Source organism: Penicillium solitum (genome assembly GCF_028829755.1).
Source record: "Penicillium solitum strain IBT 25940 chromosome Unknown utg000008l_segment0_segment0, whole genome shotgun sequence".
Lineage (NCBI taxonomy): Eukaryota > Fungi > Ascomycota > Eurotiomycetes > Eurotiales > Aspergillaceae > Penicillium > Penicillium solitum.
The window spans coordinates 445,029-469,210 of record NW_027072127.1 but is presented as its reverse complement, the minus strand read 5'-3'; the positions used below and the strand labels follow the sequence as shown (position 1 = coordinate 469,210).

Below are 24,182 nucleotides of genomic sequence, written 5' to 3'. Positions count from 1 at the left end.
GGCTTACATGCATTATCTGCAATAAGCAGAGCGGATCCAATCAAGTGGATTTTGCTAATATAGACCAATGAAATATGTCATAGGAATTTACATCAGGAGTTTTCAGCCCCCAAATTGCGTCTTATATCGCTGTCGATATAAATAGCCAGATACGACCCGTGCCTGGAGAGTGAGGCATGGTGTTGAAATTCAAAGAATTTCCAAAATTCCCAGAGCCTCTTTTTATCCCTTCTTCAGCAACTGTTGTGAGAAATGGAAATTCTCACAGAACCAAGCACTCACCCTTCTGAATTTGAGGCTCATGAGGTGCAGTCTATAATGCCAGACAGTGCAGTTGCTAATATAACGACTGGTAAGTTAAAATAAGGCAAAGCGCTGCAGAGCTCTATCAGCTGATTAGACAACAAGCGAGCCAGAGCGCTACAAATGTAGCCAAAGCACACGAAATTTTGAGCGAGACAGAAACGCCCGACATAATAGAGGCCCCGGATCTCAAAGGTACCACTGAGATCAAGTCAGAGCCATCCTTGGCTGATGAGAGTGGTGCAGGCAAGACCTCTTGTAGCAACACTGAAGTCGACGGAATCGTTGCCACAGCGATCCCGGCTGCTACGAAGAGTCAAGCGAGTATCGTTTTTGTTGATCCTTTTGGCACGCGTTGGACCTTTCCATACGAGGATTCTAAAACTTGGGACGTAAGTCATGCGGGCTTGATCTTCTGCTTGTCTCTGCTGAATCTTTGCAGGACACCAAGAAACTGGTCAAAACAGTCTTTGACACGTACTCCACCGAATGGCTCGCGCATTACCTGGATGAAGACGACGACCTTGGTGAAACATTTTCCATTACCAAAATTAAACCCGAACACTCAAATATCCTGCCCAATCACTGGGAAAATTTGGTCTCACCCGGATGGGAATTCAAACTTGAATTCACATTCGATGTGCTCTCCTCGATTCGCAGACAAAAAAGGCTTGCAGCAGAGGAAGAAGCAGAAAAGGCCGATAAAGAGGCTAAAGAAACTGACGTGGCGATCGAAGAATTGAGTAAGGTGTCTTATGTCGCAACATATTTGGCCCCGGATAGCGATGGTGATTACCAACGCCGTAATACAAAACGACTCGACGACAAGACAATCTTTACAAAGGTTTCCGACGTTCAAATCCCCAAGTCCGTAATTGAGGAGCACAGGGAAGTCTACTGTAGCAACAAATATGCTACCGATCCTGAGGATGACATGTTCGACACGATTAGCAGTCCAGTACTCTACATTCACTCGCCAATTCTCCTCAATGCTCTCAATGCCATCATTGATTGTCAATCACGTCCAGACAGAATCCCTCGAGTCGAATATCGTATCGAAGGAATCGAAAGTGACCTTGGGCAGGGTCGGTTAGTGTACCCTTTCACTGATCTCCATCACTATAGGGAGAGATTGCTCCAGTATCGAGAGGAAGTGGGTGAAACTCACGACACCGAGTACACCACAACATGTCAAGAGCATATTGACATTTTGGTTGAATATCTGGATGGCCTAACAACAATTGGTGTGAGAGACGCCGAATTTCTCTGGAATAACGAAGTTCCAAAGACGACTTTCAGCTCTCTCTGGCTCTTGTTAAAGCCTGGGACAGACGTCTTTGTTCAGGAGAATGGAAAACTGAATGCATATGTTGTCGAATCGTTTTCGGGAGGAGTGCCATGGGGTTCCCCTAATGCTCGTTCGCGGCCATACATTGTGAATGTTTGGAATCTCAACTTTGACGGCCAAATTCTGAGTCGTTCCGTTAAAGAAGTCACCATTTCTATTTTTGACGGGCAACGTGAAATTACCTCTCTGCCTCTATTTCCCATCAAGTTTCATGTGGATGAGGACCCACAGAATCCTCTACGTCGGCAATTGGTGGAGCGAGGGAAAAGATTTGTCGATATGGTGAAGACACCTACGTTCCAGGAGTACAGCGGCCCAAGTAGACTGCAAGGCAATCGAACGGTGAGTTAGGCATGGGATGCATATACACCCATCATTTTATTCCCAGGCATTCTCCAAATCTCACACCTATATAGTTTAAGCAAACGCGAGTCGTCGTTGATCACACTAGTCAACCATGGAGACTGAACGAGATCGCTGGTGAAAAGCACGCTCATTTGCCGATTGAAGAAGTCTACAATGTCGAGCTGGGTCAACGAACGAGGGAGCCAAAATGTCTATGCAAAACATGTCAAGCGAACAGTCTGCGCCAACACGGCATTCAACGTCGCATTTTCGACGACTACGATAATATTGATTTGAGTTCAGTTTCAACCCTAACGGATCATCAATATCTACTCTGTTGGTCGCATGTATATGCATACGTGTTGAAAGATCGCGTCTGGGGTATGTATTAACATGTTTCTGCTGGTTGGTGCGCTGCTGATTACGCGAAATAGATGTATTGGAGGTATCTAGTCTGAGGGACCCCAAGATACATAAAGGTATCATTGATACGCTGGTCTTGAAGCCTGAAAGCAACAAGCAAATGATCAAGGCCGTCTGCGAGATATTTGGCGGAACTTACAAGCAGGCTTTCTCTTCGGATTTTATTCAGGGCAAAGGAGAAGGACAGATCTTGCTCCTTCATGGTCCTCCAGGAACAGGAAAGACTCTCACAGCCGGTATTAAAAATCCTTAGACTGAAGAAAATCTCGGTATGACCCGTTACTAACTATCGTGGTACCAGAGTCTGTTGCAGAATATACAGGTCGACCTCTTCTTAACATTACTGCTGCAGATTTAGGCCATGAACCAGTGCCACTGGAACAAAATCTGCTTCGTTTCTTCAGAAATGCAAGACATTGGAATGCAATCGTTCTTCTTGATGAAGCGGATGTTTATCTCGAAACTCGGTCTGCCCAGGATCTTCGACGGAATAGTATTGTTTCTAGTAAGTTCGCGTGGTGCACTAGTGCAGATAACGGCTAAGCAAGATTTACCTGCACCAGTTTTCCTGCGCGCTCTAGACTACTTTCAGGGTATTCTTTTCCTAACGACCAATCGCGTGGGAAGTTTCGATGAAGCGGTCATGTCACGAATTCACGTGCAGATCGGATATGACCCACTCGATGAGGACTCAAGGAAGCAAATCTGGGACGGTTATTTCAAGAAGCTCTCCAAAAACCACAACAATGATGGTCAGGAGATTCGTTGCTCATACGATGCCAAAGAATTCGTTCGGAAGTCAGAGGATCTCCGGGCACTCAGATGGAACGGCCGCGAGATACGTAACGGTAAGTAGCACGCAACAATCTCACTTTCTCTCGACTTGATGCTCACAATATCCAAGCATTTCAAACTGCCGTGGCTCTTGCATGCTTCCAGGCAAAGCAGGAAGGGAGTCCTATTCCTGAGTTGACAGATGATCATCTTCGCCAAGTCGTGAACATGTCTCATAATTTCAAGAGCTACGTGAAAGCGGTTCGCGGAAAAGAAGAGGATCTTGCCTACGCGGCAGGAGTTAGAAACGATACCACAAGATCTTCTGGGGGAACTGACGAACGACTGAGAAGCATGGATATACCTAACTTCTAATCAAACCAGTGGCATCTCTCTTGAATATATACGTATTCAATCATGATCACTGCCAAAGCTCAGCTGAGGCAGTCACATGTGGCAGGGTCTCTCCGTCTTTCCGTTTCTTCTTTTGTCGGTTGTTCTTTCTTTGATAAATGCACACAAAATATTTCGGTCTTAACCGGAGCCAAGACAGAATTGGACACTATAATGTCTCGTTACACTACTAGATCATGGCACCTGTTTGATAGAAAAAGTCGAACAGATTTTAGTTACAAGATGATAGAACCATAAAAATGCCCCGAGAGTATGGCTGTTTGAATCTTGGTTGAAAATATCTCGGACTAACATGAGCTATAAGAGGACTCTCGCAACAGTCCTGATTAGATTGAAGAGTGGGACAGTAACAGGAAAGAATAGTAAGTTTAGGAAAATCATGATGGCTTGGATTTCGGTATATATATCGCAGTCTCTCTCTACAAAAGGCAATCACATTTATTTGCAAGAGAACAGGAAATTCATTCAAGACAAGCCACCCATGCAATAGTAATATACAGAACGGTAGTACTTCCAAGCCTTGGAATACTCGAAGACATTTTTACAGCTTGACTTTGAATAAAAAAGGCCACCAAATCGCTTATGCTGGCACACGGTGCCCAACACTTCTCCAGAATTCACAGCGCTTGCCACGGCCACCTTCCCACTTCGATGCATCCGCCAGGCTGAAATCATTCGTGACACCATGTCCTTCTTGAAGCCAGTAAGAGAGATGATCGGTAACTTTGTCGTAGACCATTGTTCCACCCGTGGTGTTGAGGTTCATTAAGAGAGGGGAGCTGCGGTTCCACCTTGGCCAGGAGATATCTCTATTCACGCCTTCGGGTACGGTAGAATTGTCTGCACCACCCTTTGCATCAACTATAGAGATGACCGGAGTATCATTGATGATGAAATTGCCCCAAATTTTCTGGAATGCGTGGATCAAACCGCGAGTTGGCGTAGTTGCTCCAATAGAGAAGTATGCGGTCAAATCCGCCCCGTGGTATGCCGGGGTGACAGAGTACTGATATTTCCAACTCTCCTTGGTATGACCTCCAGCGAAAGCATCAGCCAGCCAGTAAGAGGGACAGTCGAAGACTGATTCGGCATAGATGTCAAAGACCGTCTGCTGAAGACCAGTTGCCATTTCTGATTGGTTCAGAGCAGTTGGGCCACGATCACCTAGTGTATCGTATCGGGAGGCATTGTTTTGAGGAGAGCTGTTCCGGAACCCGTAGGTATCCAACAGGCGGGAATAATCACCGCGGGAGAACAAAGGGAAAGTAGAGCGGACATAACTAAGGAAGCTGGCAGTTGTGTTCACAAATGGCGAACTAAGTGGAACACCCTCGTTGGCATTATTCTGGAGGAGTTAGAATGAAAAAGCACACTACTACATGTTGGTACGGGGATTTGGCACAATGAACTTACCCCAGATAAAACGCGCTGGCCGCTCACTTTCTTCTTGAACAATTGCTTGGACGGTAGTTCCCGAATGAAGTCGCCATCGACCACAGGCTGGAAAGCCCAAGTACCCCATGCTCCTGAAATGGATACATTTGCACTGGCGTATTGCAAAGTATCCGTGTCAGCATTGACAAGGCAGCCAAATATGGCTGCCTCAGATATATTACCCCCATGGTAACACCCTGCTCGTGCCGCAAAATGTTGATAGTGATTTGTCGGTACTTCACCATCGTACTGATACAAGCCCGTGGTATACGGGCTGGCGGCAATAATCTATGCAAGTTAGCTGTACTGTCTCGAATGTCATGGCACTATAACTTACGTTATTGAATAAGTGGTCCTCACGACCACCATAAGCCATTGATTGTAGTACAACCGAGCCTGCCCCAGAAGATTCGCCGGCGATTGTGACACGAGAGGAATTACCACCAAATTTTTCGATATGCTCCTGGACCCATTCGAGGGCGAAACGCATATCAAGCAGACCTGCATTGGTCTTCCCGTGCTTGTGTACGCCTTCTGATGACAAGAAGCCAAAGGCCCCCAGTCTGTACTGAATCATAACTGCAATGAACCCGTTGTCGTTCGTGTTAATCCACTCGCTGGGGTCGTATTCGGCCCCGAAAAGCCCATATCCACCACCGTCTATAAGTGCTTAGAACATATTTTCTTTTGGGTCGAATCTTTTGATATTCGACTTGCGCATATACTTACGGATCCAAAGGAGAACAGGGAGATCTTTGGCCCCCGGCGGAGCATACAAATTTAAGAACAAGCAGTCCTCATTGCCCAGGGCTGAATTAAAGCCATATATTTCGGGAAGCTTCGCAGCACCGGACTGTGGGCAAAGTGCAGGTTGTTCAATGGCAGATTGAATAAAAGTCCTATTCACTGGAGGAGCCTGTGGCGCTTGCCATCGCAGCTTTCCAACGGGAGGGGCCGCATATCGAATCCTACAAACAATAAGTAAAAAAAAAAAAAAACAGAACGCTTCGGCAAGCCTAATGCGGTATTTTTTCTCACCCTTTGAAGATATTGAGGTCATAGGTATTGTTATAGTACCCCTGGTAGGTGGCGTATCCCAAATCAACCACTGGGTTGGATGTTTGGACAGAAGCAGCCAGACCAGTTGGGGCAGCGGTGAGAGCCAGAAGAACAAGGCTGCTTATTCCAGCCGCGAAACCCATACTAACTACCCCCCCACAGCTGTTGGGATCGGAGAATTGGAGAGGGTGAAAGAAACTGGGTACTTCTATTTTGAGAAAGTGATTGGTGAACATGGTCACAGCCCCTTATGTACAGTTCCTGCAGGGCTAGCGTAACCCGTAATCCGTAAGCGAGCTGTACTCGGGACCTCGGGAGTGGGTCGTGTAACATTCCAAGCTTTGGAAGCGGGCCGAAACGGGTGGCCCACTATTTTTTTAAGGGGGTAGTATAACTATAACCTTGGATCATTGTAAACAAGATATCCAATCTCCAATATCATTCAGGGCTCCCCATAAAATCTATATAAGAAATTGCGGATCGTTCTGATTGATCCATCACCTTTCATATACATTATTCACAAAATCAAATATGCATTGTTCAAATGTGTACTCGGAACAAAGCACTAGTAATATGCATGGATGTAACCTGGGGGCCAAAGTAAGCCCTAGTAAGCCCTAGTAATGGACTAATGTAGGCGTCGGTACTCACCTGGGCATCTGCAGGTATGCACCTGGGCATATCACCCATATGGTCGGAGTTCTTTTGGGAACACTTCCCCCTTGGTTTATCTTTTCTATTACCGACTCTCTTGATTCCTCTCCATGGACTCGCCCCTTCAATATACTTTCAGACCTCAATGGCAGGGAAAGTCGATTTGAGTGCGTCGCGGGTCACGAAAGTGACAATATGTTATGCGGTTCCCATTCCATTCATGATTTTGTTCACCGGGCTCCGGCTTTTCGTGGTATTACGGCCCTCATCCAAACATCCTATAAACTTCGATGATTATTTGATTACTCTTTCCACGGTCCGAGCTAACGTTTCTTTTTATCTCTTTATATTTTATTCCCTTTCTCGTTGAGATACCCGATTTTCTAATGCTGCTACTTGTTGTAGGCAATATCGGTTGGGTTATGCATAAGTGGCTTGGTTTATGGTGGGCTCTTATAAAAAGATATTTATTGAATGGACTGTTGGACTTGAGACTGACCTATATTGAACTTCGGCTTATACAGGTCCACCCTATGGCTTTGGTAGACACCAAGCTGCTCTCTCTACCCATGAAGTCGAGGGTTTCTTGCGGGTAATTTCCAACTACTTCACCATATTTCTTTACATACTGAACATTCTGGATTCTTAGGGCGACTATATCTTCAGCCACTTCTACGACTGGGCTATCGCAAGCATTAAACTTTCGATTCTTGGACTTTACTATCGCATTTTCAGCACGGTAGTCTTTCGCCGAGTTGTCATTGGTACCGCAGTCTTTATCCTTTGCTGGCTCGCAGCCATGGAGATCGGCCTAGGGCTAGAGTGTATCCCCATTCAAAGCATTTGGAATTCAGATGTTAAGGGGACCTGTATAAATCTGGTGGCATTCTCCTACTTCACCAACATTACGAACCTGATCACCGACATATGGGTGTTTCTTCTTCCAGTACCGATTATTTTCGGATTGCACATTAATCGAAGGCGGAAATTGGAGGTCGCAGGTGTTTTCGCCATTGGTTTATTGTAAGTTATCCTCTCCATACTCTGACAATTCATTCTGACCTGTGTAGCACATGTGGTGTTACTCTTGCCCGCTTAACCGTTGTTGTCTCACAAGGGTCGTCAGACTTCACTTGTACGTCCAAGTAAAATTTCCTCACGATTCAAGATTTACATACTGATAGAAAGAAAAATAGGGGCTGGTGTTCCACTTGGAATTCTATCTATATACGAGCCACTTTGTGGAATCGCTTGCGCGAATCTCCCCTTTCTATACAAACTAGCAAGTGGGCCCTTCAAGAAATCATCTTCCTACAATCCCTCACATACAGGGGAGTCAGTTCCCGGGGGAGGATATAAAGCTAGGCAAAACAGCTCAAGGAGGCATAGAAGATCACTGAGTAGGCACGGTCAAGGGATGATGCTATCACGAAATGGGAATGATTCGACGACATTGATTGCGATACCATCCAAGCCAGACCCGGAGATAGAGCTATCGACGGTGGAACGGTCGTATTCCATGTCTCAATCAGATAGCCAAGAAATATTAGGGGGTTAAATCACCAATTAATAGGTTGCGAAACGATAAAATTATCCCGAGGTTAATTGCCGGTTAATGGGCAGTGGAAAGCTCCATAGATTCTGATTCCTTCCAGTTGGCATCAAGGAGGTGGTTTCTAAAAAGGGAAAAGGTCAAGCAAAAGAAAACAAATGAATTGGGCCTTGTGGCTGAGGTCTATACATGCAATGTCTCTGTTCTATATAAATCAAGCAAGCTGGGAAATGGGAACCTTTGACCACCAAAATTCTGTTTCCTTTCTCGCCCAATCATCCGCAACACATTTTGCGGGAGGAGCAACGTTACCTCCGATCAGTTCGTCATTTCCCTCTCCAAAGATCATAACCTTTGTATCCGTCGGCTGGAAGGGCTTCCACTCTGGTCTTTGTCCATATCGACCAGATATAGCATTGGGGTCACCGGTTGTAATAAAACTAGTCAAGTAGGCATGAAGTGTGCCAGACAACTCTTTCTGGGATTCTGAAATCCCCGTAATGGCACTGTTATAGGTCTCGTAGTACATATTATCCCCATGGTTGGCTCGACCGACGATTGTTCTAGGTAGAGCCCAGTGATAAAGGTAAACTAGAGCACCTTGTAATGATGCAAATTGCGCTGTCTGGCGGACTGGTGCTACATACGCGTAGTGTCCGTAAGCAGCTTCAATACGCTTATATTGAGGTTCGAGACCTTCGCCCTGTCTGGTTTCAACATAGGGTGATGTGGGATCGGCGGCGGGATCAGGATACATCTTTTCAATTGTGTCGAGATCAGAGGACGAGAGCTCGGGAAGAAGGTTGTGCCAGAACTCACGGAACTGGGAGGCCTCCGACATTTTCTTGTCGACGTACATTGTTCCCTCGTTGCTATTGAACCCGGTCATGATGGGGACTTTATTCCAGACTTTTGACTCCCATGCCTCGAGGGGCTTGCGGGAGATAATGTCTCCATCAATCACGGGCTGGAATGCCCACCGAAGGGAAGGGTTGTACTTGTCGAAAACAGCTGTTTGGGCATTTGTAACAATCAAGCTGGGGAGCGAACGTAGGAATGGGAAGATTTCGGCTTTAGCTAGGTCAGCTGGGCAACCGACTTCTTGTAGGAAGTCTGCAAATTGGTCCTCATGAACCTTGGCGTTATATGGTCGAACAGCACGGGAAGTTGGTGCTCCCGACTCGATAATGACACGATGGAACAATGGCGATTTATGCTCATCGTAATCGAGCAGGTGGTGACCAATCTAGAATTTTGTTAGAATGAGATCTTTGAAAATTTAAGTTGGGGAGAATTACTGAATGCGCCCCCGCAGAAAGACCAAACAAAGTGACGTTGGCAGGATCACCGCCAAAATTGGCGATATTCTCTTGGACCCACTGCAACAAATGCACCTGATCACGCAATCCGAGATTCAACAAACCCTCCTTCTGCGACAGAGTCGAAGGCAGGAATCCAAGAGCTCCAATGCGATAACCGAAGCTCACGGCTACGAAGGGCTGTTCTGACCACGCCACCATGGAGGCAGTATTGTGCATAGTTGCCGACCCCCGATTAAAAGCACCACCGTGGATATAGACTGCGACAGGGAGCTTGTCCGTATTCTTGCTTCCAGCCGGTCGAAAAATGTTCGTCGTCAAGCAGTCTTCACTCTGCACGAGCTTCGGTCCCCCAGAGAGGAGTGCTTTTCCAGGAGCCGCGGGCCCATACTTGGACGCATCAACGGTATCTGATGAGCTCGAAACTTTAGCTGCTGGTCTGAAACGTCGATCCCCTACAGGAGGAAGGGCATACGGGACTCCCAAGAAGGCGTCGACGGGTTGGGGGAAAGAGTCATTGAGCTGGGTCCCCACCACGTGGCCTTGCACCAGGGTGACGGAAGGAGGCTTGGTATCAACAGTCATGATGAATCAGCTTATCACGGTTCAATGGTAAATCAAGGGAACCCAAGACAAAAGTTGGGGGGTCGGGGTAAGATATAGCACCGTGACGGTCGCTATCTTTCCGGCGCTCAAAAGTAGCGCCGAAGTTCTACCGTCCGGTGGAGACTATCTTGGTGGAGTCGGGAATAAGATAACTATAGCGTGAGTATAGCGTGGACATCGCTATCTGTCCGCTCCAAAGTCCTCGGCAAGCTGTATCGTGCGGGGACGGCACCTATCTTGGTGGAGTAAAACCCTAAAGATAACGGGAAAATGTCTTAAAAGGCTTTGAGGGGTATCTGATCCCCTATATGGGGATCATTTCTATCTCCTGGTTTACTATTCACTATTACATTACTCATAGGATTGTCAACATGGAGATCGACAAGAAAACACCCGTGGACGATACCATCAACGAGAAAGATGTTCAAATTGGCACTATAACAGATCTCGATGAAGGAGAGGTCTTCCTCCGCCAAAATGGATTCAATCAAGAGGCTATCCAAGCACTTCTGGATGACGAGCCACGCAACAAGGCGCTAGTCCGGAAAGTAGATCTTGTTTTGTTGCCTTTACTTTCTGGGACATATATGCTTCAATATATCGACAAATCAGCACTTGCCTATTCTGCAGTGTTCGACCTGCTCTCTTCCACGCATATGTCAAGCGACCAATACAGCTGGCTTGCCAGTATCTTTTATTTTGCGTATCTCGTCGCTGAATACCCATGGAATATCCTCGCACAGAAAACAAAGCTTGCCAAAGTCGTTTCTGGAAACATTATTGCCTGGGGAGCGATGCTCATGATTACTGCCGCCTGCTCCTCCTTTACCGGAATGGCTATCTGCCGCTTCCTTCTGGGAGTCTTTGAAGCCCCTATCACGCCTTGCTTCATGCTGATGATCGGAATGTGGTACACACGTGCTCAGCAACCTTTCCGTGCCGGTGTCTTCTACAGCTGCAACGGACTGGGGGCTATGGTGGGTGGCATTCTCACCTATGGAATTGGACAAATCGACACCATTGCCGTATGGAGAGCTATATATCTCATTCTGGGCGGCATTACCCTCGTCTGGGGAGTTGTCATGCTTCTCTTCCTCCCGGATGACGTTATCTCATCCAAGCGTTTCAGCCTGGATGAAAAGGCCCTTCTCGTTGGCCGCGGTCGACTCGGTCAAACCGGTATCATCAATCACCAGATCAAATGGTATCAGATCCGTGAAGCTTTGATAGATCCACAAGTTTGGATCTTGTTCTTGTTCACTCTTTTGAACGAGGTTGTGAACGGTGGGATTGCGAGCTTCGGCAAATTAATTATCAAGGGGTTGACCGATGACTCGGCCACTGCCGTCGCTTTGGGTATCCCTTTTGGAGGATTCCAGATCTTCTATGTGCTAGGAGGAACATATCTCGCATCGCGAATTAAAAACTTCCGAACTGTCATCATGTTCGTTTATTTGATGCCAACTATACTTGGTGCTAGCCTCTTATGGAAGCTGGACCATAATACGCACAAGGTCGGCGTGTTGTTTGGTTATTATATCATTGGCGCCTACGTTTGCTCTTTGGTATTGGCTTTACAGATGCCGGCGACAAACCTTGGTGGTTATACAAAACGTACAACCAGTGTTGCCTTCGTGTTTTTGGCATACTGTGCTGGCAATATCATTGGACCCCATGCGTTCCTGGCAAAAGAAGCGCCTATATACCAGACTGGAGTCAAGCTCATCCTAGCATGCTCGTCTGCGCAGGCAGCTTTGGCTATTTTGCTGCGGTTTGTGCTGGCTCGCAGAAACAAGCAGCGAGATGCCACGGCTGCTGCTGTGGGACAGATAGAGTCATCTATTGATCAGAGCGCTGGGGCAGATCTGACCGATTTCGAGGTTAGTGACTATCGTTTATTCTTTCCTGTGGTCGCTTTACTAACTAGTTGACAGAACCCAAACTTCCGATACGTTCTGTGAAATATAGCTTTCAGATAATTGTTCCTAATTATACGCTTTCATCGTGTTATAAACTCTTCCGTTTTAGTTATCCCTAGGATGTTTCGTAGGAATCGTAGCCCGATGCTGAGACATTATTTTTGGAAGCTGGCATCTTTGACTTGATTGATCTTGTAGCAAGAAAATGCAATAGAAACAGGCCGCATCAGAAGATGCCGTTGTCTATTAAAATATAACGTGTTTCGTAGAATGACATTATGTGGTGGGAATATTGGTCATTTCCAAAGGATTTGGATAAGCACTACTAATTGGAACAAGAAAATAAGCTATCCCGATTAAAATGAAGCGAGTCTATTGGTTTTTATTAGTTCGTCTACTATAGAACCGCTACGTATATTGATGATCGCTGTGGTATAGATCATGGATGATGAGGAGGTCGGCTGAGGAGATTTGGATATAGGACTTAATATGATGATAGCTTGTTGCTTTCCACTTTCGTCAACTCTACTGGCGGGACGCCGGTGTCGTGTACCCAATAAAGCTTGTCAATGCACCCACAGTCACTGCATTGAAATATGGCTTTCCAGAACGCTGGACCTTGGCCGGAGCCCACCCAGCGGCCACGTCTAGATAACTCGTTCCGTGAAAGCAGCCATGTGAAGATGTCATTTTCATAGTGTTCAAGTGGGAACTTTTCCGAGTCAAGTCCTTGCAGCCTCCAGGAAAGCTTGTTCTCCTCCAGATCCACAACAATCTTGAAGACATGAATGTTATCCCAGTCAGTCCCAACATACTCCGCAAGTTCTCTTGGTGATGTTCCATTCTTCCGGGCCTCTTCCAGCTCCCTCACTATCGCGGGATGAAGCCCCTGTATCGATAGATAGGAATAATGGTAATGACCTGAAGGTCATCTGTCGAGTTAGCCCTAGATAACACAGTGAAATTTATTAAGCTAGTGGCGGTCTGGCTAAAAAGGTTTGCACATTAAACCAAAAAGAGGGCAATGCTCACAAACTTGAGCAATCTCGGGTCGGGCGTCAAAGGTGTATTGAAAGGGGGCGCCCAGTCGCACGAAAAATCACTTGGCTAGCTTTCACCGAGTGGAAGCGCTTCTTTGTTCTCGGGAGGTTTGGCAAATGGCCAACTGCCAGCCTAGTGATGGACAGGGGTCCGCACAACATGGGAAATATGTGGGAATACAATGCAGTCCCCAATTATTACAAAAGGACAGCTTGAGCCCGCCCTATAAATGGTATGATAAATCGCCCTTGATCGAAATGAGTGCACCTGTGTCAAAGGTTGCTGCATTGCCCTGAGGAACTATTCTTGAAACTTACACGGCCATATTATCCTTTTCACAATTTTTAATTAGCAATTGACAAAATTTGGTTGGAGATTCTGGGAATAGCTGGAAGAGGGAATGTAAATGTATATCTTGAAAATTTGAAGGCAGAGACGTCCACGAGCCAGAAGAACAAAGAAGGCCACTCAGGCCTTATCCTGTTGCCCTACAGCGAATTCAAACAAAGAATCAATGAGACTGCTTTTCGCCTTTCCATGCTCTACTACAGCTTGGATCTCGTCATCGATGTTTTGGAGAAATCGTTCCTTATTCCACATCGGTCTCCACCCGATCCTGTGCGGAATCTCGGCGACGATGTTATCGCTGCATTCCGAATCAGATAAAGATGCTTCAATATGGGATGGGTGCAACACCTACCCCGAGTTCCACAAGGGTCGCACAAATGGCACGGGAATGCCTAGGGAGCTTGCGGCAGCCTCATCATTGAGGTAAATCTTTGTCTTTGAATCTGTTATCAGATCACGAGCCTTTAGCTGTATAGCTAAGTGGTCCAGGACTTCTCCCAAATGGAGATAATGGGCCAGTGCGAAGTAGTATCCTTCTCTGCCGGTTGGAATCGGCTCTCCCTGGAGGATGTTCTCAATAATCCGTCCGTAGAGGGCAGTCAAATCAGAAATATGCACGCTTGAGACTTTCTGTAATATTTGTTAGTCAATCGCATGGACAACCCGAAACCCTCCGTAAAATTCCATCTCCTACCGTGTCTTCGGGGAATTTATAAACAGCCCGACCCGAGATGCTGGCCTTGACATAGACCGGCAGTACTACGGACAGCTTATTCCATTCGCCACTTCCCTTCCCATCTAAGAAGAATTGTCAGCGTTGGCCTTATCTGGGGCTGGTCTTATTGTTAACCCGTGGCACTCACAAACTAGGGAAGGTACAACAACAAAACAGCCTACTCCTCGTTTTTCGGCATGCTCGATAACAGCTACGTCAGTCTGTCCGGTGTGAGAACCAACGTTTCTCAGAATATTATCCATGTAGTCAGATCAATTCCTTACCTTTCGGAGAGGGGAGGAGTCGGCCAATTCCTTCTCAGTATCGAACACGGCATCTGTGTCTTTAAACGGTCCTGCTGGCCAACCAGTATTTTCGAAGAATGCACCTAATCCCGAGGTCTATCTTCAGGTCATTCGATTTATTCAATGGTCGTATGGAACGCAAGACATATAGTACTTACGTGGATGAAATATGTTTTTTCCCCACTCAGTTCACCCTGTTTGCTCAACGCGGTGATCAAGTGCAGCGCTAGAGTTGGATTTATAGAGCTTGCCGTGTGAATAACGATGCTGACTAGGAAGCTATTGGCGAATTATTCTCGGACATGAAGACAGTTGGAGAAGGGCTCATACTGTTATGGGATAGCACGCTTTTTACCACCGTATCTTCGTCCGTCAGATCTAACTGAATAACACGGACGCCCAGATTCGATAAGGAATTAGCTTGATCTTCGGATCTAACCGCAGCAATAAGCCGATCCACATCAATTGATGTGGTCTTTCTTGCCAGAAAGTCTGCGACTATAGAACCTCCTCTATAAAAAAAACGGTCAGATGTGTATAGTTACTCCCGTAAGATAAACCTTACATGTAGCCAGCGGCACCAGTGATCAAAATATTTGAGGGCATAGTTGTGCAGTGATTGGTGAAACCTAATGCTAACAAGATATTTCCTGAGTATATCAACTACAACTATCTACAACCTAATTTATGTAGGAAGGCCTCAACCCTAGTAAAAGCGGAGGATAGAAACCCGATTATTTACGTCATTAGTCGCCGAGCTAAACGCGCTTACGATACCCAGGTGAACCGGAACGATTACTAAGCCTCGGGGGTTGAGGTCGGGGGAGATTTATCATCTCCTGCAATTTGTCATCGACGTTGATTGGTCCATATACTATATGGAGGTATCGACATAAGCACCACATACTACCTGTATATGATGCAAACACAACCAATTCGCTCGGACACAGGGTCAGATCCAAAGGCGGATTATGAAAAAGTTCAAGGAAACTAGGTAGCAAACACGCGGATCGATAATACATAGCTGCTGTTTGATCATGGAAGCTCATATAAGGAGACTCATGTCTTCCTGAATATTAGTTTTTTTTTATTAATTCCTACAGACTTAAATATGGCTAACACATCTCCAGTTATTCTCATTCTTGGATCTGGTCCCAATATCGGCCAGCATGTGGCTCGGGCTTTTGCTGGAAAGGGCTACAAAGTTGCCCTTGCATCTAGAAGCCTCAAGGAAGAAGATAGCAATGAGGACCGAGTCTACATTTCCGCCGATCTGTCCGATCCTCATTCCGTAAAGGACATATTTTCGAAGGTCAAAGCATCCCTTGGTCTGCCGAGTGTTGTTGTTTACAATGGTAAGTATGTTCCTCATGGAAGCCGTTTACTGAAAACCCACTGACATCCTAGAAGCTGCTGCGACGACTTCAAACGATCCAGAGAACCCTTTGTCTCTTCCATTGGCTAACTTCAATCGAGACCTTCAAATCAACATGACCAGTGCGTTTGTCGCTGCACAACAGGCGGCTTTAAGCTTCGAGCAACTCCCTGACCACCGGTCCAAGACATTCATTTACACTGGTAATATACTCAACTCGACCCCTATTGCAAACCTTCTAGATCTTGGTGTGGGTAAATCTGCAACTGCCCATATCATCCGCTCTGCTGCTGCCGCGTACTCCGATCGAGGCTTCAAGTAAGTGTTTCCTTTTTCGGCTACGACGGTTTCGAGATTGACGTAAGGCAGATTCTATTACGCAGATGAGCGATATGCTGATGGAGCTCCTGCATACTCTGGGGTCAATGGGGAGGCACATGGGAAATTTTATGCCGAGCTTGCTGAGCACAAATTCCAGGGTCCTTGGCAACAGACCTTTGTTAAGGACATAGGATACAAGCACTTCTCAGCTTGATGCTTGTCGTTGAAATAGCAAATGCTCCTTTGAGCTCGCGTCCCTTTTAAATAATTGAACTCTGTTTTTGTGTTTTCATCCAATGGTTTCTGTTTTAATCACTTACGAAATAAAAAAATTCAGAGCAAGTCTGCTTGAACTCACTTTCACCACTATACATGTTCTCTGCCGATTTGTTCTCGGAATCATCACTCTTTGCGTAATTAATTGTGTGCCCATTATATCTCAACATGTCCCGATCAAGCCTTTGCTAGAGCGGATGTGGACTAGTGGATGAAAATCCGGCCCCAGGGGGCCGACACCGTGGCAGTTCCCGTTTCAGGAAGGACTGTATCCCTTATATTTCCATCAGCTGCATTCCAACACCGCAATTAATCACAGGATTATATACCCAATGGCAATGAGAGGATTTATTACTAGGCTCTCGCCTGGTTGTCTACTTCCAGCCCGCCCATTTCTTTCTGTGTACTCCAATCCACGCGCTGCTTCGTTCCAAAGCAGATTAGGCCTCCCCAAGTTTCCTCTGCCTTCAACATCACGACAAAGCTTTCATTCCTCGCCTACTCAGAGAAATAAATGGATTTCATCGGAAGCCATACTGTATGAGCTTAAACATCGAAAAATCGAAAAATGGGGCTGGGTTTTCTACCGGACCACATACAAAGACGACGAAGCCTGGGATATCTTTAAGCAAAAGGTCGACATTTCAGTGCGCTCAATCATCAACCTCGACCCCCGATCAGAGATCAATGAAGCCATGTTCGACAAACTCAAATTTGTCTTCATCGAAGACAAGGCAAAGTTCGATGGAGCTTCCAAGGAGGATCTACGGGCCCACTTCCAAGAATGGGTGGCTGATAGCTTCTCGGCTGAGAACCCACGCGCTGATCAGAAGCTCCTATATGACGACAAAGAGCCCGTTGCAAGATACCGATTCTTCTTCGAGATTGACGAGGATGCACTGCGCAGCTGTGGCACTGAAAGTTCAGGCCATGCCAACTTTATCGATGGCTTTTCGTCGAGTCAAGACCGCTCTGACAATCCCAACCTTGCCGCACAAAAGATTTCAGAACAGCCACAGAATAAAGTGGAGGCTATTGAAGACTGCTCAAATGTTGACTGGATGAAAATGGACATGGCATTTTTCATGGACACTCATTTCTACGCAGGCATGAGCATGGCGGTAGAGCAAATGTGGCCTTTCCTTTACGAGCGCCCTCCTACCATTGTACCGAACAGCAAGCTTATGCTTTTGATGCAATTTCAGTATACAGCTCGGAGGAGGTGAGTCGTACCTATAAGGCCGCGATTGTGTGGGTACTGTGTGGAAGAATATAAGGAAATTGCAACCCAGTGTATACACATATTAAACGTCCACAGTCAGAATGATGCCCATATCACCTGCTCTACCAAGTCTCTACGAATAAGACCCCCACTGCCATTCTACTGTGTTCTGTACCCAGATTATAGCGGAGTATTTCGACCAGGAAGCCTGTGTATCTGAAGCAGTTCAACCACCGCTATATGCCCTTTCCGTACCGTCAATGATAGCGGCGTCCGTTCAAAGGTATCCTTCAGAAAACTCTAGTTAATAACCTTAGGTCGATTCCTGTCGAAGGATTATTCATGGACCGCGCGCTTAGTGGGGAGCGGGTGGCGCGACGAAACTTCATTCGCCAAGGCGATGCCGCGCGGGATATATGCAGTTGCCATGCTGTAGGCGTCCAGACTTTTTGAACTCACCGTCATCAATAGGCTATGCAGCTGGCCCTCGATGATCTTATGATTTCTTTTTGAGGAGGTCCCAGTGGAATACGGGGAATGTGGCTGGGTCCGCTGGCAGATGCAGGCATTACAAAGCGTGTCGAGAAGTCCGCAAAGAACTCACTTTATATAAGTAAAAAAAAAGAGTATAAATATATGTTACCACCCCGTCATTATTCTTTCATTCTATCAACACTCAGGCTCATTCCCTACAATCGTCATCTTTATCACAAGGTCCCTATCTGTGCTATTACCATGAAGAACGCCAGGTCACTAGCTGTAGCACTTGCAGCTGCATTTCTCCCGGAATCTACCTTTGCCCTCATCAATGATCCCATGAAACCTCCCAACGAGCGATTTGTGCTTAATGTACAGCAAGCATTAATAGCCGTCAAGGCCGCATCCGCCAAGGCAGTTACGAACAAGTACAGTCAAACTATACCTATGAATCGCAACAGGCTTATGTTGACATTTATCTTAACTCGATAGTGCTCCATCTACCATCGTCGTTGCAGACCCCTATGGCTTTCCTATCGCCGTTCTGCGCATGGATAACGCGTTCATCGAGAGCGTCGACACCTGCATCAAAAAGACGAGCACGGTTAGCCTTTTCAACGGAGCGTTGACCTCTGGCGACCTGCAACCTCTGGTCCAGCCGGGGCGTAAAGATTACGGCATCGAGCACACCAACGGCGGGATGTTACCTATCCCGGGCGCGGTGCCGCTGTTCATCAATGGCACGTTCTTCGCCGCCATCGGCGCCTGTGGTGGATCAGGGGATCAAGATATTGAAGCTGCCACAGCTGGGGTTTTTGCTGTAGGCGGAACGCTCGAACCATGAAGTTGAATGCGAGAGGGTTTAGGAGGCTTTTTCACAATAGCATATCTACCCCTTCGCCTACTTCTGTAGGCTCATCATGTCTAGTTAGCCAAGTTAACTCTCTGCTGGGTCCTTGCAGCTCTCTCTCTCTCTTTCTTCCTCTTCTTATTTTATCTGTCCACGCCATTCATATCGGAATCAACTATACTGTTTCTCGGAGATCTTTACTATAGTACAATCCCTAGAGTATCTAGCTTTCTCAAAGACTACAGTTTATACGCAAGTGATTCTTTTCAAACGTGACATGAGTGTATTGATTTCTGTTATCAGGGTCTACAATGCCCTGCATCCAGCTTCTTCCAATGAGCCCATAGATAGATTGGTTTGCAGAGCCTCGATCTTCTCTAGGATGTTCCGGAGTTTTGACTGTATGTGTACCAATGTTTAGATACCTACCTACACGTAGGTAATATTCTATCCCTTCTCTAGATATGACGTTAGCGCGAGTGGAATCCGTACTATGGGTATAGATTATTAGTTTATTATTAACAAGAATAGTCGGCCGCTTATGCGGCCTTGTAATGTCTTTTGGATGCTCTTTTTAGATGCCCTTTTTAGGTGTATATAAAGGCAGTAAAAAAAGCATATTCTACGCAAGCGACTTTTCTATGTATAACCCCACAAACGTTCAAGGTTGGAAAATGCCATCGTGAGAAAGCCAGTCGACTATATATGGATATACTACGACCAGCCCAATCCTAAAAGATACACAGATGAGCAAAAAGCCAGGATTTGGTTACTAGAATCTTTTCTAACTACTTTAGAAGGCTTTGTATAATAGCTTGATGTACTATCGCTTTTTGACTGGGGTCAGAAAAGTGAGGTCTAGAAGGTTTTGTAGGGTGTCCCGCCGCCAAAAGAGGAAGCGGCAGTTCTGATCAGGAAATCCCAAAGAGAAAGGCACGAGGTCGATAAAAGGAGGCCTCCCCCCATTTTCTTCTTCGCTCCTTCATCTCTCTACCCACTTCACCACCCACCTCAACCATCAACATCGTCAACCAACTTTGACTTTTGCCTTTTCGTTTATCACCTCCATCATCTTGACTACCTTCTCGTTATCACAGGCCCCTCTACAGCTTCAAGAAGACGCGTCTGCACAGTGATCCTCTTGTAGGCTCCCTCACATATCACCATATCTCGGTTGAACCTTGCCGGGTTTACTCTCATCTCATTCCTGCCTCCACGGTATGTCAATACTGTTGATCGTCATTGACCTGACTTTAACTAATATAACTTCCCAGCCCCATTCAACAATATTGGAACTTGACATTAATCTCTTCCCCTTGGGGACTTGATGGTCTTTCGTACTCCCATTCACTGTGAGTGCGCACACGCTTGCTCTTCGGTGGACCCGATGTTCATCACCCCCCACCAGTCCTTAGGCTGACAGCAGAATCTTCTTCTCCGCTGTGTTTAGAGCCTTGACTCCTCTTCTTCTTTCGTCGTCGTGATTTTTTTGTCTCTCGACTCTCGTCTCTTGTCTCTCTTGTCTACGAAATCATTTTTCACTACCCAAGAGCAAGCAATCATGTCGACCCAGGAAGACGGCATGTCGACAGCTGTGTTTTCTCCTGGTGATGCAGAAGCTTTAGAAGAGTCAGGCCTAGCCAGTCCCCCCTGTTCTGATGGGACTCGACGCATTCATAAGCGAAGATTGAATCGATCCAGTGACGAAGAAGAAAATCATCTCCCGCTGACGCCCGTATCGATGGATGCCAGCTCTGATTGCTTCGTCAGTATCCCTGAAGACCTCGTTTCATTCGCCACGCTTCAATATCTCGGGTATAACCACCAGACCGCCACTCGCATCTGGGAACGATGGACCAATTGGCCCCCTGGAAGAATCAAGCGCCAATCTGATGATTTTGAAGACGGTATCCCGTTCATTGAAGTCGCCGAGGGCTACCTTGATTCTGCGACCGATACTTGTGATTATGATGATTCCGCATGGTTCGACTGCCTTGACAAGTATGGCATGAGCACCGAGCTCACGCACGCAATCATGGATACCAAATTTCGACACATCCGGCTCACACAATCATGCAAATTCTGGGTACAAGACACCCTCAAACTACGATACCGCGGACTCGAGGAGGTACAAGAGGCCTCTTGTGAACGTGAACGGGCAACTCAACGTGAAGCTTCACGTCCTGGCACAAACAATCCCGGTCCTCCTGCACAAAGATCTATCTCGGAATCGTTGAGATCGGCCCCATGGATGTCGCCAGAGACTGCTTTGTCTTCTTTTGCAACCGGTGCAGCAGCAAATAAGCCAGGGGAAATACAGTTGTACAAAGGAATGGACAAGGCGTGGATAAATGACCTGTTTCGCGGTGATGGCAGCGTTCACTTCGGATGCCTTGCGTCCAGATCACCGGCTGATTTCTCGTCAAAACAGGTTGGTATTTACTTCGCTGTTGATCGAGAAGTTGCTGTGTATTATGCCTGTTACGCCAAACGTCGTTCTGGGGTCAATGCCGTGGTGATTGTTCAAGCGACCATCCCGAACTCGGCCATTGAGTCCCTCACCCCACCAGACATCCAACACGTCTATTGGCCAAGTATGGAATGGAAGTCACTTGTGCTCACTTGTCGTCAAGATCGCAAACTCTCGTCCCAACTCCGCAAATTCAAGTTAGCCAAGCTTGTTATTGGATCCATCTGCAACAAACCAAGCATGGTCTTGGCTAATATGCAATCTCCCGACGAGATCACGGAAGGAATGGTCTATAAAACGAAAGATGATCGTGTTGCTGTTGAGTATGTCTTCATAGGCGACGAGGGAGATGATTTGTTAGAACAATCCGCTAAAATTACCGTCTTCCCTTTGACGAGCCGGGAATTCGAGGCTTGGCGTTACGACGTCTAACTGATTTCGTGGAACCTTGATCATCTCCTTGCTCTTGACGAAATTACTGTTCTTTTTTTTTGGTTTTGGTTTTTTTCAATGATTTCCGAGTGTTTGCTTTCTTATAGCTATCGATTCGTTTCCTGCGGGGCTTCTAGCTAGTGACATTCGGATGGGATTGACACGGGCATATTCTTAGTTTGATTATTCTTAGCTTATCGACATCTTTTGCCCAGGGGCCTTTGTTCTTTGTAAAATTTGTAGACACTAGCATCGCAGACCCTTATGCAGTAATTATTGATGCCTGGATACATGAATTCGGAAATGTAAAGGGAGGAAAGCCACCAAATTGAGATGGCTAGATAAAGCCACAAGAGCGAAATTGGCGTCAGGGGGAGAATTGTCTACAATCACTTCGTTTAACATAGAGGTCCGTACAGTGTTGGCGTAGCGATCGAATCTCTTCCAAGGTTGATTTGGTCTTCCCAGTGTCTCCTGGGCATTCAGGCGGCCCCCATTAAGGCCCACGGGGGCTGTGGATTGGGATGGGTTTCGAGCGTAGGGCCCAGAGCCTACTGTAGGGGTCTAACCAGAGGTAACATAGAGACAAATCGAGGAACACCTAGACTATGGCAAATGCGTCCTCAATAAACTCAAGGACATCTCTGTATGCCGCTGCCGTACTATTAGACCCCGAGTCATCAACAGCAGAGAAGTCCCCTAACCTGTGAGGCCCATCCTTAACCAATAATAGTTTGGACTTGGCCCCCAGTTGAACAATCTGCTCGTGGTGATGAACACTCTTATGATCCAGAACCACCTCGTGAGCTGTGCTATGCACGAAGACAGACGGAGGGTATTTCTTAATGACAAGAGGTTACAAGAACCCGGACTTCAAGTCTTCCGGGACCGCCGAGGAACTAGGAAATTAATATCAGGATAGCTGCTCATATGATTACTAGTGAGTACTCACAGCTCAGTTCCAGATGTACGTCATCTTCTCCTTATAACTTATTCTAAGAGACACTTCGGGACCCCCATCATGGTGGTCTGGAGAAGTGAAGTTTAGTATGATTTGATGGTACCAGGAAGTGATGGAAGGGACGTACTTGATGATTGTTACCAGAGACTTGACTATATAAATAGGAATGGAGGGTGAAATGGAAAATGTTGATAGAAGAATGATAGGTTTTTATCTCTGAAGAACTCTTTGTCCACTAGGCGTGTTTGCTGGTAAACTTGCCATGTATATCTCATCGATAATTCTATAATGCGATACTACTCTTTTAGGTGTTATTCGCTCCTTTGGTATGAATTTGGGGTTTTGTTTCTTTGTCCATATTTAATATGTTGGTCAAAATAGTTGGCACAATCGGGGAAAAAGATCCCAATATATATTCTCTACCCACATCAACATTAAGAATGATACTTGGATGATTGTTTCAGACCACTTTCCGACCATAAATAATTGCTATTTTAGGGGATTCCATTGCACTTACTTTCCTATCATCGCCCGTGCTGATATTTATGGCAGCGAATTCCTTTAAACTCTTCGGATCTTAATACTATAGTTACTGCTTGTAAATAGAAATTAATAGGTTGTAGATTAGAGAAATGATGAATATTACAATAACAGCACTAATGGTGTAGTGGTAACATATAACACTTCCAAGTAGTCACCTGACTACCAAGTTATGTTGTGCCGGGGGTTCGATTCCCTCTTAGTGCATTTTTTGACATTTTTTGATATTCTTGTCTACTATCCATACTATTTATTATTAAAAGAAATTATTTAACTAGTTATCTATTGCTTAAATTAAGTTAATTTTAAAGATCAAGTCTAAAATGTCTTCTGTACAAGTCGGCAATTTAGGAAGTTTATCCCGCAAAGTAAGCGCGGTTAAATGGAAATTATATCCTATCTACATCAGGTCCAAGACTGACATGGATGAGTGGTCTTTCCTAGTTACATGTGTATATACATAGTTATGTACGCATACATGTACAAACTCCAAAGCACAAGCGATCAGAGATAACGTCAAGGTAAGCAGCCAAACTAAGTTGACAATGAGATTTCATATACGCCCAAGAGCAAAAAAAAAATAAAATAGAACAAAAACCAATGCAAGACCACCCCCGTGTTCGCGAAACGCCATGCCATGATATCCTGAGGACAAAAAATCGCGCATCAACTGTAGGGGGTACTCGCGAGAAGGGGAAT

At 46.0% G+C, this 24,182-nt stretch overlaps 11 protein-coding genes across 11 annotated transcripts; 7 read left to right on the top strand and 4 right to left on the bottom strand.

Annotated features, from left to right (window-relative positions):
- Window positions 1–252: 252 nt before the first annotated feature.
- N7455_009442 (ATP-binding protein) lies at window positions 253–3,568 on the top strand (the record flags this gene model as incomplete). The annotated part of the gene is made up of 8 exons (XM_065606208.1): window positions 253–352; window positions 409–695; window positions 746–1,993; window positions 2,068–2,377; window positions 2,431–2,655; window positions 2,721–2,924; window positions 2,983–3,267; window positions 3,324–3,568. The coding sequence occupies 8 exons, from the start codon at window positions 253–255 to the stop codon at window positions 3,566–3,568; spliced, it is 2,904 nt and encodes a 967-aa protein (XP_065460171.1).
- Window positions 3,569–4,187: 619 nt separating this feature from the next.
- N7455_009441 (putative carboxylesterase) lies at window positions 4,188–6,243 on the bottom strand (the record flags this gene model as incomplete). The annotated part of the gene is made up of 5 exons (XM_040954670.2): window positions 4,188–4,952; window positions 5,021–5,329; window positions 5,379–5,701; window positions 5,771–6,009; window positions 6,080–6,243. 5 exons carry the CDS (start codon window positions 6,241–6,243, stop codon window positions 4,188–4,190), a joined length of 1,800 nt encoding a protein of 599 aa, XP_040814956.2.
- Window positions 6,244–6,899: 656 nt separating this feature from the next.
- N7455_009440 (uncharacterized protein) lies at window positions 6,900–7,903 on the top strand (the record flags this gene model as incomplete). The annotated part of the gene is made up of 4 exons (XM_065606207.1): window positions 6,900–6,921; window positions 7,279–7,346; window positions 7,404–7,777; window positions 7,825–7,903. The coding sequence occupies 4 exons, from the start codon at window positions 6,900–6,902 to the stop codon at window positions 7,901–7,903; spliced, it is 543 nt and encodes a 180-aa protein (XP_065460170.1).
- A 617-nt stretch (window positions 7,904–8,520) lies between these two features.
- Window positions 8,521–10,210, bottom strand: N7455_009439 (putative extracellular lipase; the record flags this gene model as incomplete). Its single annotated transcript, XM_040954566.2, has 2 exons — window positions 8,521–9,552; window positions 9,605–10,210. 2 exons carry the CDS (start codon window positions 10,208–10,210, stop codon window positions 8,521–8,523), a joined length of 1,638 nt encoding a protein of 545 aa, XP_040814899.2.
- A 392-nt stretch (window positions 10,211–10,602) lies between these two features.
- Window positions 10,603–12,192, top strand: N7455_009438 (putative MFS transporter; the record flags this gene model as incomplete). Its single annotated transcript, XM_040954603.2, has 2 exons — window positions 10,603–12,111; window positions 12,166–12,192. The coding sequence occupies 2 exons, from the start codon at window positions 10,603–10,605 to the stop codon at window positions 12,190–12,192; spliced, it is 1,536 nt and encodes a 511-aa protein (XP_040814774.2).
- A 442-nt stretch (window positions 12,193–12,634) lies between these two features.
- Window positions 12,635–13,352, bottom strand: N7455_009437 (uncharacterized protein; the record flags this gene model as incomplete). Its single annotated transcript, XM_065606206.1, has 2 exons — window positions 12,635–13,039; window positions 13,254–13,352. The coding sequence occupies 2 exons, from the start codon at window positions 13,350–13,352 to the stop codon at window positions 12,635–12,637; spliced, it is 504 nt and encodes a 167-aa protein (XP_065460169.1).
- Window positions 13,353–13,508: 156 nt separating this feature from the next.
- N7455_009436 (NAD-dependent epimerase/dehydratase family protein) lies at window positions 13,509–15,214 on the bottom strand. The gene is made up of 8 exons (XM_065606205.1): window positions 15,125–15,214; window positions 14,890–15,071; window positions 14,718–14,830; window positions 14,539–14,655; window positions 14,403–14,475; window positions 14,234–14,337; window positions 13,892–14,169; window positions 13,509–13,837 (listed from the first exon to the last, which is right to left on the bottom strand). Exons 1-8 carry the CDS (start codon window positions 15,163–15,165, stop codon window positions 13,660–13,662), a joined length of 1,086 nt encoding a protein of 361 aa, XP_065460168.1. The 5' UTR covers window positions 15,166–15,214; the 3' UTR covers window positions 13,509–13,659.
- A 456-nt stretch (window positions 15,215–15,670) lies between these two features.
- Window positions 15,671–16,469, top strand: N7455_009435 (uncharacterized protein; the record flags this gene model as incomplete). The annotated part of the gene is made up of 3 exons (XM_065606204.1): window positions 15,671–15,914; window positions 15,970–16,252; window positions 16,304–16,469. 3 exons carry the CDS (start codon window positions 15,671–15,673, stop codon window positions 16,467–16,469), a joined length of 693 nt encoding a protein of 230 aa, XP_065460167.1.
- A 757-nt stretch (window positions 16,470–17,226) lies between these two features.
- Window positions 17,227–17,757, top strand: N7455_009434 (uncharacterized protein; the record flags this gene model as incomplete). Its single annotated transcript, XM_040954693.2, has 1 exon — window positions 17,227–17,757. The coding sequence occupies one exon, from the start codon at window positions 17,227–17,229 to the stop codon at window positions 17,755–17,757; it is 531 nt and encodes a 176-aa protein (XP_040814847.2).
- A 731-nt stretch (window positions 17,758–18,488) lies between these two features.
- Window positions 18,489–19,074, top strand: N7455_009433 (GlcG/HbpS family heme-binding protein; the record flags this gene model as incomplete). The annotated part of the gene is made up of 2 exons (XM_040954564.2): window positions 18,489–18,658; window positions 18,723–19,074. 2 exons carry the CDS (start codon window positions 18,489–18,491, stop codon window positions 19,072–19,074), a joined length of 522 nt encoding a protein of 173 aa, XP_040814972.2.
- A 1,567-nt stretch (window positions 19,075–20,641) lies between these two features.
- N7455_009432 (uncharacterized protein) lies at window positions 20,642–21,982 on the top strand (the record flags this gene model as incomplete). The annotated part of the gene is made up of 1 exon (XM_040954671.2): window positions 20,642–21,982. The coding sequence occupies one exon, from the start codon at window positions 20,642–20,644 to the stop codon at window positions 21,980–21,982; it is 1,341 nt and encodes a 446-aa protein (XP_040814929.2).
- Between the last annotated feature and the right edge of the window lie 2,200 nt (window positions 21,983–24,182).